Below are 12,838 nucleotides of genomic sequence, written 5' to 3' on the forward strand. Positions count from 1 at the left end.
CTAACCGCTCATCCTTCTGTCAGTCTTTTTTCTCCCCGTTTCCTGCCGTCGCCTCCCTCCCCTCCCCTCCCCTCCCCTCCCCTCCATCCACCCGGCGCTGAAAGAGAGAGGGAGATAAACACTTGGGCTAGACGGCAGGCTAAAATTAGCATAGAAATGGAAGTTTGGAGTCATTGCTCAGGTTCAGATGAGCAGCTCTCCTCCCCTCGGCACCGAACTGTTAGCAGGACAGAGTGCGTCTGGATGTACGAGCCTCGCATACAGATTCCTCCTTATTAAAATAGATATGAAATTGGGTAGTTTCTGCAAGCGCCTCTGTCCAGTCCCGCATGGAGCCGTCGCTCTGAGCAGACCCGTAGCCGCGGTGTTGAAACAGGACACAGCTCTGGCGACAGCCGGGCCCCACATCAACACCGGGCCGCGCCGCGCTCCGCCTGCGCCTCCTCAGACGCCGCTCCAGCCCAATAAAAACCGGTCCGACGGCTCCGCGCTGGATGCCCAACTGTCACAGGCCTAGACCAGAAAAGCGCTCCCGGCTCTGCAGCGCCTCTATCAAATCCCTTTGTTCCGCTTCCATTATGGCGCCCAGAGCCCAGCCGTCGCAACTGGCTGCCACGGTGTCGTCCAGGCGCGGCCGCGGCGCGCTCTCTAATGCGCGCGTGAATCTGGCAGGCTCCACGCAGTTGAGTCACACTTAGTCTCATCGATGGGTCCTGGCGCCAGCGCCAGTATTATGGAGCGTTTGTGTATGAGTGCGTGCGTTTGTCTGGCACTGGAACATACTCAGTTCCTCCTTTCCCTAATTTCTCTCCCACAGGAGCTGTTAAGGGAAGGACTGTTTGCATTTGCGTCTGCTCCGTCTGCCTCCGCGTTTGGGTTATTGCCACGCATGCTTCTATTCAGCGCACGCACACACACACACACGCGCGCGCACACACACGCACTCCGGGCGCTAAACCCGACTCTCCCCCTGTGTCGCTCTCTTCTAGGAGGTGGTGCTGTACTGCCTGGAGAACCGGGTGTGTGAGGTGAACCACAGGGACTACGCCGGCTACTGCGCGCTCCACGAGGCGTGCGCCCGCGGCTGGCTCAGCATCGTCCAGCACCTGCTGGATTACGGCGCCGACATCAACTGCAGCGCTCAGGACGGCACGAGGTAACGAGGACACAGCCTAATGAAGGACGCTGAGGCGTAGTCATCAATTAAGTCACTTTGAGTCTCGCTTAGAAATAGAAAGGGTTTAAGTTAGCTGCAGTTTTAAATGGCAAAGGCTACTGCTTTATTAGAATGTACAGGGCTCTGCATGCAGGCCTTTAAGGTGTAGTGTCAGGGTTTTATTTCCGTTCATGTATTTAAATGCGTCCCATGAATGAATGAATTAAAGTGAGTCCATGTTTGTGTGTCTAGACCGATTCACGATGCCGTGGAGAACGACCACCTGGATGTGGTGCGAGTCCTGCTGTCCTACGGCGCCGACCCCACCCTGGCCACGTACTCGGGCCGCGGCCTCCTCAAGATGACCCACAGCGACGGCATGGAGCGCTTCCTCACCGGTAGGACCCGACGAGCCTCTCAGTCCCGTCATGAACGTCTCATTACATTAGGCTCACCACTAAAAGCCCCCAACGCTCAGGCAAAACACACAGATCCTGATGTGTTGCCTGGGAGCGATGCGCCCTGTGTGAGGACGTGGCTCCTGAGAGAGGCCGAGGGTAAACGCTTTGGCTTCTGTTCATCCACCTCTGGACGTCTGTCGTCCCGTTGTGCCTCTGGTGCTGCGCTCCTCCTCCCCCTCCCTCGACCACCTGTTAGACGGGGAGCCTCAGCCCGCTAGGGCGCACGCTGCTGCCTCTGAGCTCCTCTGTCTGGTTACTTAGCAACGCCGGCTGTGTTTGCTCAGCGTACGTGTGGAAATGGGCTTCGCTCTGGCTGGAGACTTCGCTTTATGCATGCGTGCGTGCCGCGCCGCGAGGCGGCCGCGCTCGCGCCCGACGCGGCCCGCGTTCGGGCCAGCGATGGGAGGAGAAGCCGTCTGCGTCCGCAGCCGAACCGAAACGACGCGCGCCTGCGTCCAAGAGGAGGAAACGAAAGCGCGCACTTCCCCCGTCGCCAGCTGCTTAATATTACATGGACGCCTAAATAGTTAAACCTGATTATCTGAAACACGCCAGAGGCTTTAGCAGAGCGAAACGGGAGAAAAGATCAGAGGGTGAGAATGAACAGGTGTAAGTTCACGGTCAGCAGAAGGTTGAGCAGGACCGCGCAAAATGAAGATTTATACGTAGACGGCCGGAAAGGTGGTGTTGAATTTTGAAAAGCGCACGGATGGAGAGATCGATGGTTGCTCGACACGCGGAGCGGGGGAGGGAGGGAGGTGGGGGGGGGTGGCGAGGGAGGGAGGGCGGGCGGGCGAGCGACTGAGCACCGGAGAAAATGAGCGAGAGCGAGCGATTGCTGCCCTCCCTCCACCTGGTCCCACTCATCTGGAGGCCGTTAATCCCTCCAAACACACGCCAGACGCCCCACGCCTCAGCGCTGGCACAAAGCCCAGCGCTCGCTCTGCCTGTGTGTGCGCCTGTGTGTGCGCCTGTGTGTGCGCCTGTGTGTGCGCGCGTCTGCGTGCATGTGCTGAATACACACTCTGCTCTGTGTGTGTGTGTGCTCCCTCTGCTTGTTTGTTTCCAGCCGGCGCTGTGTGCGTGTGCGTGCGGGTGTGTGTGTCTGTGCTCGCTCGCTCGCTCTCTCTCTCTCTCTCTCTCTCTCTCTCTCGCCCGCCCGCTCGCTCGCTCGCTCGCTCGCTCGCTGCCTGTGTGTGGTTCTTGTTTGATTCCTGGCAGCCGCCTGTAGCCCGGCTCTGAACTGAGCCAGCTCTAACCCAGCGGAGACAGTCGCTCTCCTCCCCCGTGGTACAGCCACTGGCCCCTGACCATCAGCCCTCCCCTAAACATTTGCTCTGTTTGTTTCCCTTTTTCACTCTTGACACTGCCCCCCCCCCCCCCCCCCCCCCCCCCCCCCCCCCCCCCCCCCCCTTCTCTTTACTGCGCTCTGTTTTATCCATTTTTCTGCCGTTGTCTCCAAGGGCAATTGTATTTTCCCCGTTGCCTGTCCCCAGGGCTCGGGCTCTTGAATAACAGGCTTCGCTCCTCTCCTCTTTCCATAGATTATTTCGCTGACCTTCAGGGCCGCGCTGATGACGACCCGGGGCTTTATTGGGAATTCTACGGCAGCGCCGTGTGTGGTGAGTACTGATCAGTGTGTTCTAGTGCTCACAAAGAACTTTTAAATCTCTTCTATGCCATCTAGCAGCGCATGTCTGTATCTTCCGCAGTAAAGTGGGTAATTAATTGGCTTCTTTTTTCGCTTCTTTTGGTCCATCAGAGTCCAGTGAAGAAGGCGGGGTCTATGACATCCTGGCAGACCCACCAGGCCCGGATGATGAGGATGAAGACGATAAAAGGGAGGTGTTTGAGTTCGAGTTCTCTGACCGACCGCTGCTGCCTTGCTACAACATCCAGGTGTCCCTCTCCCAGGGGTGAGCTTTGATTGCAGGCATGCCTGTTTTCTGTTCCCGCACGACTTCGGCCCCTGGTTCTTAAACGCTGCTTTATTTCCTCCTCCAGGCCAAGAAACTGGCTGCTACTGTCGGACGTGCTCCGTCGGCTGCGGATGTCCGCGCGCGGCTTCCGCCAGGCCTTTCCCCACATGGAGGTGGTGACTGTGGCGGAGGCCGAGTTTTACCGGCAGGCCTCCTTGTCGCAGCTCTTCTCCTGCCCAGAGGAGCTGGAGGGCTTCCATCCGGACAGCAAGGAGCTGCTAGACCTGGTGGAAGACAGCGCTGAGCTGGCGGCGCTGCTTGGCTCCTCGCTGGAGTGTCTGGACGACCGCTGGGACCACCCGGGGGATAAACTGAAGGACAGACTCAAGGCTGTGGGGCAGCTGGGCTCATCCTGACCCCTGGAGCCGTTAAACTCGGACCATGATCCTTATCAACAGCAGTTTGCTCTAGAGCCAACCAGGGGTAATGATGACATGCCTTAGCCTGCTTATCCGCTTCGGAGCTGCTCTGGACGGCACTGGTGCGCTGTACAGATGGACTAACCTGCTGGCTAACCAGGCTTCTCACGTTTCCCTCCTTTAACTGAGGATATACACATTTGTGACTCAATAATAATGGTCTTATTTTTATAAATTAATATATGTATAAATAAAATATATATCTATATATAAATATAAAACATTGAGACTTTTTTTCTTTCATTTGAATGACACTCATGGTTTTGCTCTGAAAGAGTTTGTGTGGCAACAGATTAGTTGTGTTGTCAGTGACTGAGTGTGAGCGCGCAGCATATTGTGCATGTGTGTAGCTGTACAGGATAGTACTGAGCGTACTATTGAATGTGGTATTTGTGTTCATAGGAAGCACATGATGTCTTTTTTTTCCTTCTCCTTGGACTTCAGCGCTGGCTTGAGCCTCAGGGGCTTTTTTGTTGTATCTATTTTTTTTAATGCTGACATTTTGCTTCCTGTTTAGTCTGTAATTTAACATGGAAAAACTACAAAACCGTTTGTATTATAAAGTTTTAAGATAATGTTGATATTCATCCTTCAGCACAGAGCTTGTATATAACAGGGAGGCTACTGCAGTAAAGTAATTTTTGGTGTGTTCATTTTTTGTTTTAACTTTGTAATTAAAATATCCCCTAATTTGTATTTATATTTTACAAAAGAAGTTGCTTTAAAATAAATATACAAATAGCAAGATGAACCGCGCGTTGGGCTCCTCATTGTGTCAGTCATGGCAAATTAAATTGAATTGAGTGGTTTTATTGGGCTGCCCTGTCAAATTAAATCTTTCCTAATTATTGTCCGCTTCTCCGGCGCGTCTCCGCCGCGGGACCTCTCTCACGGTCCGACATTGCCATCTTTTGGCGCATTCGTGTATTTCAGCGCTCGCGCAACCGCTCTCCGCAACCGTGTACCGCGATAACTGTCGCTCATTTGCTGCTGGTGATCGGTAAAACGCTTGTGGCCTGCAACTCCCTCTAGTGTCCAACGAACGCCTCAAAGTGTTTACGGTGTTCATCAAACCGATGGAAATAACGTAATATAACAAGGGAAACCTGATCACTTGCAGTGTTAATTCAAATTAAGTAACACTTGGAAAGTGTATTAATTATTTCACCTTAAATTGTCTGTTAGTTTGAAAGTTACTTTAATGAGGTAATTATGTCCGATAACAATTGGAAAGCGAGAAAAAATGTCCAAATGTGACCAAACTGAAGAAAGTCAAAAGATTGAGAGACTCGACTAAATTCTTTCTTTCCAAGTATCTGCAGCAAAGACCAACATACGTCAAGGTTTTACTTGATCTACATGCTGACAGTGGAGCAGTACAAGGGTCCGAACCAGTCCCTCGGGCCACAAAGCTGCAGAGAAACCTTCTGAAGAATGAGAAAAGGCTGAGTGAAATGAGGATTCAGGGTGATGTCAAGCCTGAGTCTGTGCAATGCGTCTGGTACTTAGCAGGGAAGACGCAGGGGGCTTTAGAGGGTGAGGTCAGCGCTTTAGCTGCTGTCTCCCAGCAGAGCTGCGTCAGCCCGGTTAACAAGAGCAGGTTGAGGTCACGGAGGTGACAAAATGCTGTCAGACAGCAAAGTGGGATGTGGAACAAATAGAGTTCACCTTTTTAGATCTCGGTTGCTCAGGACACACACGCCGCAGTAAGATGGTCATAAGCTGTGGCTAAAGGTGCACAAGGCCTCCTCCCTGACCAATATCCATCTTAACAGAGCAGCACCAAGTACTTGCATAGATAAGGCAACATACTAAATGCCCTAATAAGTATCTAAGCGTTCATACATGCACATCATGTAAGTGAAAATAGCTTCAGGAACAAGTTAAACATTAGAATCTAGATCTGAATGTAAATCTTTCCATTAACATGTTGCTGTTAAGTTGTGCAAATGTAAGTTTTGTGAATTAACTGATTAGTGAGATTTTAGGATTTTCTACATAGTACTCTAGGGGAATATGTAAAATATATGCTTTACCTGCACTCACAGAAGCAACAGAAAGTTTGACAAACATTTATATGTGGTTTTACATCAACTTAAAGGTAAACTTTAATATTTAAACAAAGCAACTATTTGATATCGCTTGAACTGAAAAGTCCTCTAGAGGGCATCATCTGGAGAAATTTGTGTGTATAAGGCTAAGTGCTTGAACACAACTCAGGTCTAAATAAAATTAGACTAAATTTGATATTTGCCATTTACGGTACCAACCGGCTTTCAATCAGCTAAAATGAAAATGATATAAGAGTGAACCTGAATAACGCTGACATAGAATAACTTAAACTGACTGTGCAACCAAACACTAAAGGGCATAAGAGTCAGATGATTGTGTACAGTATAACAACGAACATCCAGTGGGTTGTTGACTGGGGCACCACTGTCCTGCATCATGCCAACCAGTAAACAAGCAACAAACAACCACTATACCACACTCACACAACGTCTGTACAGGGGCAGGACGTGTCCTATTGTTAAAATATTTTGTAAAATGTACTTGGGTCAAATATTAAAAGTATGAATATGTAAAGTTTCAGTGTTCACTCATAACCTCAGTTGTTGTTTTATAATTTATGATATATTATTTATTTTAGGCGTTTTATATTTATTGGTGTCTCCTATAAAATGATCAACTTCCTCACATTTTCTGACTTCTGCCATCTTTACACAGATTCTTTGGATGTATTTGCTCATTTTTATAAACATCCTCTTACTTAGTTGCTCTGTTTTTCCACAATCGGTCTTCCCGTCGTCCTTTGCGCCGTGGTGACGTCAGGTCAGCTGATCTGTGCTAGAGCAAGGAGAAAGATGTCGCCGACAAGCTTCCGAAGGATGAAGGCTCGATTTTCCGTGGTGTTTGTCTTCTGCTTCTTTTTAACAACCGGTAGGAGATCTAGTATTACACAAAGTAGTGACTTCTCCACCAACTGTAACGCAGTATCGTAATATATTCATCGTATTTGGAAAAACGCCAGGGACATCGTTAGCATCGCTTGCTTGCTCGGTGTTAAATTCTGAATCTGCCGCATAGGCTGTGGTGTAAATGTACGACCTGTATTTTGTTTTAGTAGTGAATTTATTTTACTAGGTAACTACTAACAAGCAGGTTGAAGTCAGAAATGCTACCGTCTTGCTAGCGCTACCTCAGCTCGTTAGTGAGCTGCATCGGGTGTAGACAAGGGAAGTGTAACACATTTCAGAACGTATTTAGTTAAATGGGAGACATAACTTATATGCCCGTTTGCAGCAGGTTACTAATTTACGGAATAGTCTCCCGTCATGTGACTGACTCTAAAAGGGTAGTTCCTCTTCATCGTCAGTTCTCTGTCACGAGTTGTCTTGTCTCCGTACACACACGGCTGTGATGTTGGTTGGTTTTCTTTACTCTGATCCGTGAAGGTCCAGTGTGACTGGCGAGAAGCTGCTGCGGGTGTTTCCTGTAGTGCACAGTTATTAGTTAGTTAACCTGTATTATCTCAAGATATCGCTCTGCGACTGAAACTTTATTCACCCAAACCGTAATTGGATATTGTTACACGCTGGTTTGCTTCAGTGCTCTTTATAAGCTGTACAACAGAGAGAAGTGATGCAAGTTGTGACTTTCCTACATTGCGAGAGGGGAGGTGAACCACTGTATGAAAGAAATATGTAAAATAGAAACATTTTTAGTTAAATACATTCATTTCTATATATTGGTGGTCTTGTCATTCACAATGTTTGTGTTACAACTTCAAATACCCATATGAAGTAAAATGAAACTTTAACATGTATGCATAAAGTTTGACCATATTGTTTATTTAATTTTAATACCACATATGGCATCTCCTGTCATATTTGTTTTTAAATTTAATTAGTATTTTTTTCCCCCACAGGTGTCTATGGAGACACTTTTACAGTGCTACAGGCTCCGGACTTTGTGTCCTTCCAGAAAGGAGACTGGCCTGTTTCTGGGGAGAAGATCCCAGACTTGGTGGCTTTAACAATGGGCTTTTCTGTTCAAGAGGTGCTTTATTATTCACTAAAAACAAGATAATAGGGATGCGGTCCTAGCCAAATCTTCAAAGACTCTGTGTGTTTGTGCAGGATCTGTCCTGGTCCGGCCTCCGCTCTGGTTCTTTATTCCGGCGTCCCAGTGCTAATGTTCTGTTGGTGGTCAGAGGAGTTGATAGCCTGGTTCTGCCTCAGAGCGTGGCCTCTTACCCCTTGGAGAATGTGAGTAAGGCCTTGTGTGAATGTTTGCACATCAAACACATATGCTGACATAAAATAGCTAACTAACTACTGCAAAGTAATTTAAAGGAGTTACTTTAAAATGTTCTCTTCTTTATTTGGCAGCCGGTGCCCTTCACTTTGGATAATGTTGCAGAGACAGTTCACTCTCTTTTTGCTGAAGACACACCTGTAGTGCTGCAACTGGCTCCCAGTGAGGAGGTACTACCTTCCATCCATGTCATCTCTTCAATTGTATGTTGCCCATTTCTTTTAAGGTCCTATAATATCCCCCCCCCCCTCTCTCTCTCTCTCGCTCGCTCTCAGAGGCTGTATATGCTTGGAAAAGCCAATGCCGTATTTGAGGACCTACCAGTCACTTTGCAGCAGATCCGTGCTCGTCTGTCCCAGGATGGCTCTGTGCTGGCCTCCCTGCCCCTCAACTCTCTTAGCAGAAATTCAGAGGTCAGTTACACATTGCAGCATTTTTTAATGTCTTTTTGTAGCATATTTCTTACGATAAACATGTTATATAACCATATTCTATTTAAATTATCTATTTATATGTGCAGTAGTAGGAGCGTCATGATACTCATCATGCTCATCATCTTTTTAGGCTGATCTGCTCTTCTTGTCTGAGGTTCAAGTACTGCATGACATCACAGCTCTGGTAAGTTCAACACACTGAAAAAATATATATTTTTTTTATATAAAAATGCAGATAGTTTGGTTGATTTCCTTTCTTTTAGTTACAAAGGCACAGGCATTTAGCTAAGGACCACTCGCCTGATCTCTACTCCTTGGAGCTGTCAGGCCTGGAGGAGCTGAGCCGGCTCTATGGCGAAGATTCTCCTCAGTATCGTGACGCCACTGCCATCCTGGCCTCTGTCCTGCAGAAGGTAAGGAGACAATAAAATAATGAACTGAATCTACTCAATGGTGCCACGAATTTGTTTTTTATCCATGTGTTTGTCTTTTCCACTATAGTTTGGGGAAGAGGTGTATGGTCTCTATGGCAACAATGCTGTCGTGGAAGTTGTGACAGTGAAAATGTTTGAAGCTCCTTTGACCAGGAAGTCTCGTTCCATCCTGCAATCTAGTCAGACTGTAAGTCTGAGGCAGACCGTCTTAATTGTTAACCACATTAGTGTTTAATGCATACACGTGTGCCTACAGAGAAATGCTGTCATCCGATAGATTAATGTATAGTTGTTTGTTAAATTCAGGAGGCAATCACCAAAAGCTTAGTCATGAGCAGGTCATCTGGCAAAACATAACCTATTGTAATTGTTTCTCTAGAAAAATGAAGACCCATACAACCGGGCCTACAAGTACAGGGCTGACTATGCTGTGGTTTTCAACATTGTGCTATGGCTGATGATCATTCTGGCTATCGCGGTCATCGTCATTTCCTACAACCTGTGGAACATGGACCCAGGCTACGACAGCATCATCTACAGGATGACAAATCAGAAGATCAGGATGGATTAAGTCCTGTCCATCTCCAGCTGTCCCCTGGGGTCTATCTTGTGACCATTTGTGTTTTGTGTGAGTTCTTGTTTAGTGGGAAAATAAATGTGATGGCTTGATGGGGTATGGACTTAATACTGAATCACCACTTGTTTGTAACACGGTAGTTGAGTCTGAATTTTATCTTCATTATGAGGTTAGATATCCTCCTCCACTGGAAACCTTGACCAAATTCTGACTTTCCCTCCCTCAGACTAACATCATCATCAGTTCACATCATTCCTTATAATTTAATTCTCCTGTTTGTTTGTTTTTTCCCTGGTGATTGCAGTTGTATTTTTATTGTAAAAACTATTGTGATGTTATGAAAGGATGGAAATTGTCTGGTTTCTGTTTGAAGTTGTGCTTGTCTTGATGTGTGAAACTGTTTTAAAGTTAAATTAAATCTATGTGTATATATTGAAAATACAACTATGTGAGAAACTGCTGTACTCTCATTGTGAGATGTGAGGGGGCTACTGCTTCTGTTCCAAGTGAAAACTACTAAATCGATTGCATAAAACTTGATTATAACATTAGTTGTTAGGATAAAATCTGAATAAATGAAGCTCTGTAAATGGCAATGTAATACCTGGCAATAAATTATTACACCCAGAGGCTGTTTCTGTTCAGTAAGCTTTGTCTCATTTAAGAAATTGTTATGGAGTTTGTAAATTTCCATTAAGGTATTTTCTCTAGTGACCCTTATGAGAGTGGAGTGATTCAAATGAGTGAGTGGTTGGTTATTAAGTAAAACAAGATGTGTTTCTTTGCATAGTGGACATTGAGGGGACGTGGTGAATCCCAATAATGTCCTTTTGAATATTTTTTGCCAATTTAATTTAATCCTTGAGGCCATTCTATCCAAGGTGTGTGAGCAAACATTCTCAGGAAACTGCAGATTGATTTGTCCTTCTTTCTTCTCTCTACCTTGTTTTTATTATCAGCAGTAATAGTGTTGTCTTATTGTGTATATAACTATATATACATAAATATTACATTTTGCTGTCACCTACATAAATAATAAGTAAAAACAATTGTAATGACTAAGTCATTACGTTTGCATCTAATGGAAATAGCTTTTAATAATATGAAGAATAAAGTTTCCAACTATTGTTCACAATCTGATGATGTTGTGCACCTCCACATGTATTTTTTATGTCGCTCTCTCTGGGACGTGTTGTGTTATTGTGTCTCAGCTGAGCCAATCAGAATGCAGAAGGGTCCGCTCGTCCCGCCCTTTATATGTAACCATTGGCTGCGCTTTTGCGCCGTAAACTCTATATAAAGAGAAGACTGGTTAACGTCGGCAGGAAAGCGCGTATTTCCGCATTGGACCAGCGGTTACTGTTGTTTTCTAACGTATCGAATAAAACGACAAAATCATGGTGTGACTGATCATAAAAGGTTTGTCTATCACTCAGTGTTTAGCTTTACAGCTTTTTACATACGAATATATGATACGTAATGAGGATGACAACAGGTTTTTAGAAACCTAAAAATCTTTCTATAGTCATTGTCCTTGTGTGTTTAATACCGTACTATATTAAATCGTAACCAGCAAATATCTGAAGAAATGTTTTTGTGGAATCAATGTCTGCCTTTAACTGATTTTTTTCAATAATTTCATGCTGATTAATTTGGCATTTATTAAGTGAACCAATACATATACTAAACTATATAATAAGAAGAATAATGTCTGTTTTTGCTTCCTACCTCAGCCAGCACCTATGTGGTGCGGAGGATTCGGGCCTCCATTGCTGAGAGAGCGCAGCAGGAGAGGTCCATTACCGCAACACATAGTTCTACAGGTATGACAGCTGAAAACAGTACCTCTGAAGACTGTCGTCACTACTACAGATGTGTTTGCTATAGTTCAGTGCGTAATGTATTTCATGGCTTAAAACTAAAATCAAACCTTTACTGGTTAGGTACCACAGGTTTTAATTCAGCGGGTTTTTATTTTGTTCTTAGGTGAAAGACATGAATCCACAGAAAATGGAGCTGCACTGATGTTGGGATCTGAAGAGGGTGTCGGGGGGGCAGTAGCCTCTGGCTCATCCTCTGTGACACCGGTCACAAAATGCGGCTCTTGACGTTAAAGGTCACCCTGGACACTGGCATTGTGGTCACTTTAGTGGATAATGTCACCAACTAAAGTTTACAAAAACAGTGTGCTAATATTATAAGTAAGCAAGTAAGAAAATATACATATTTTTATTCCAGCGGTTGTCATTCCAGTGTCCATTCTGCTCTCAGGGGCCTTTGTTTAGACCTTTGTCAAAGCAAACATGTTAATTAACCACAGCAGGAATTCAAACAGTAACAACTAACAACAACACAACACAGAGCTAATTAGTTCTCTGGGCTCTGCACTTACACGGTTAAATAAAGTTCACATCTTTCTGTTACTGATGTATTTGGTTTTGCAACATGTTTTCTTTGAAAATGTTTTAAATTACAGGATATACTGCAGTGTTTGACGGCGTACTCCCAAACCTCTGTCTAGGGGCCTAGTAAGCCTGATGTTTTGCTGCTGTATCAACAAATAAAGACAAAAATATGACCAAGAAATTTGCATATTTTTTTTCATTTTTCCAATTATGCTTTTAAAAATGATTGAAACTCATCTTGCCACAAAAGAACAGAAGCAGAGAGCTTAGATTATGATCTAACTCCATCCAGATCTTACATAAATATGAAACAGAAACTTACAAACTATCATTAATGTTTATTCAAGTTATGAATATGATTTTTCAAGTTTATACATTTCTTTAAAAAGGTTAAATGTAGTGCAATTTAATGTTTAACACTATTAAATTGTGATGGGAACACTTTCCCTGCAGGTAATTCAGCCATTGTTCACCAGTGCCTTAACTTGCCAGCAGAACATTGCTTAGTCATGGTGAGTGTGGAAAACAAAAGTAAAAGCATTGGATCAAAATAAAAGTATCATATTGTGACAAAGGTTAATGGTTTCTAACACTCTTTGTTGCAATTACAAAATTTGTATCATAAGCACCAGAGAAAAAATCCACCTCTTTACTTG

At 45.2% G+C, this 12,838-nt stretch overlaps 2 protein-coding genes across 2 annotated transcripts in view; both read left to right on the forward strand.

Moving 5' to 3' along the window:
* The window catches only part of bcor (BCL6 corepressor), a 29,073-nt gene extending 24,307 nt beyond the window's left edge, over positions 1 to 4,766 (forward strand). The window contains 5 exon segments of the mRNA XM_029136464.3: positions 990 to 1,156; positions 1,409 to 1,554; positions 3,162 to 3,239; positions 3,380 to 3,533; positions 3,622 to 4,766. Coding sequence (XP_028992297.1) covers positions 990 to 1,156; positions 1,409 to 1,554; positions 3,162 to 3,239; positions 3,380 to 3,533; positions 3,622 to 3,952 — 876 coding nt within the window. The 3' untranslated portion in view covers positions 3,953 to 4,766.
* Positions 4,767 to 6,797: 2,031 nt separating this feature from the next.
* atp6ap2 (ATPase H+ transporting accessory protein 2) lies at positions 6,798 to 10,406 on the forward strand. Its single transcript, XM_029137503.3, has 9 exons — positions 6,798 to 6,955; positions 7,944 to 8,074; positions 8,155 to 8,283; positions 8,407 to 8,502; positions 8,608 to 8,745; positions 8,897 to 8,950; positions 9,030 to 9,179; positions 9,268 to 9,387; positions 9,580 to 10,406. The coding sequence occupies exons 1-9, from the start codon at positions 6,880 to 6,882 to the stop codon at positions 9,769 to 9,771; spliced, it is 1,086 nt and encodes a 361-aa protein (XP_028993336.1). The 5' UTR covers positions 6,798 to 6,879; the 3' UTR covers positions 9,772 to 10,406.
* The last annotated feature ends 2,432 nt before the right edge of the window (positions 10,407 to 12,838 follow it).

This window comes from Betta splendens, chromosome 21 (assembly GCF_900634795.4).
Source record: "Betta splendens chromosome 21, fBetSpl5.4, whole genome shotgun sequence".
NCBI classification, from domain to species: domain Eukaryota; kingdom Metazoa; phylum Chordata; class Actinopteri; order Anabantiformes; family Osphronemidae; genus Betta; species Betta splendens.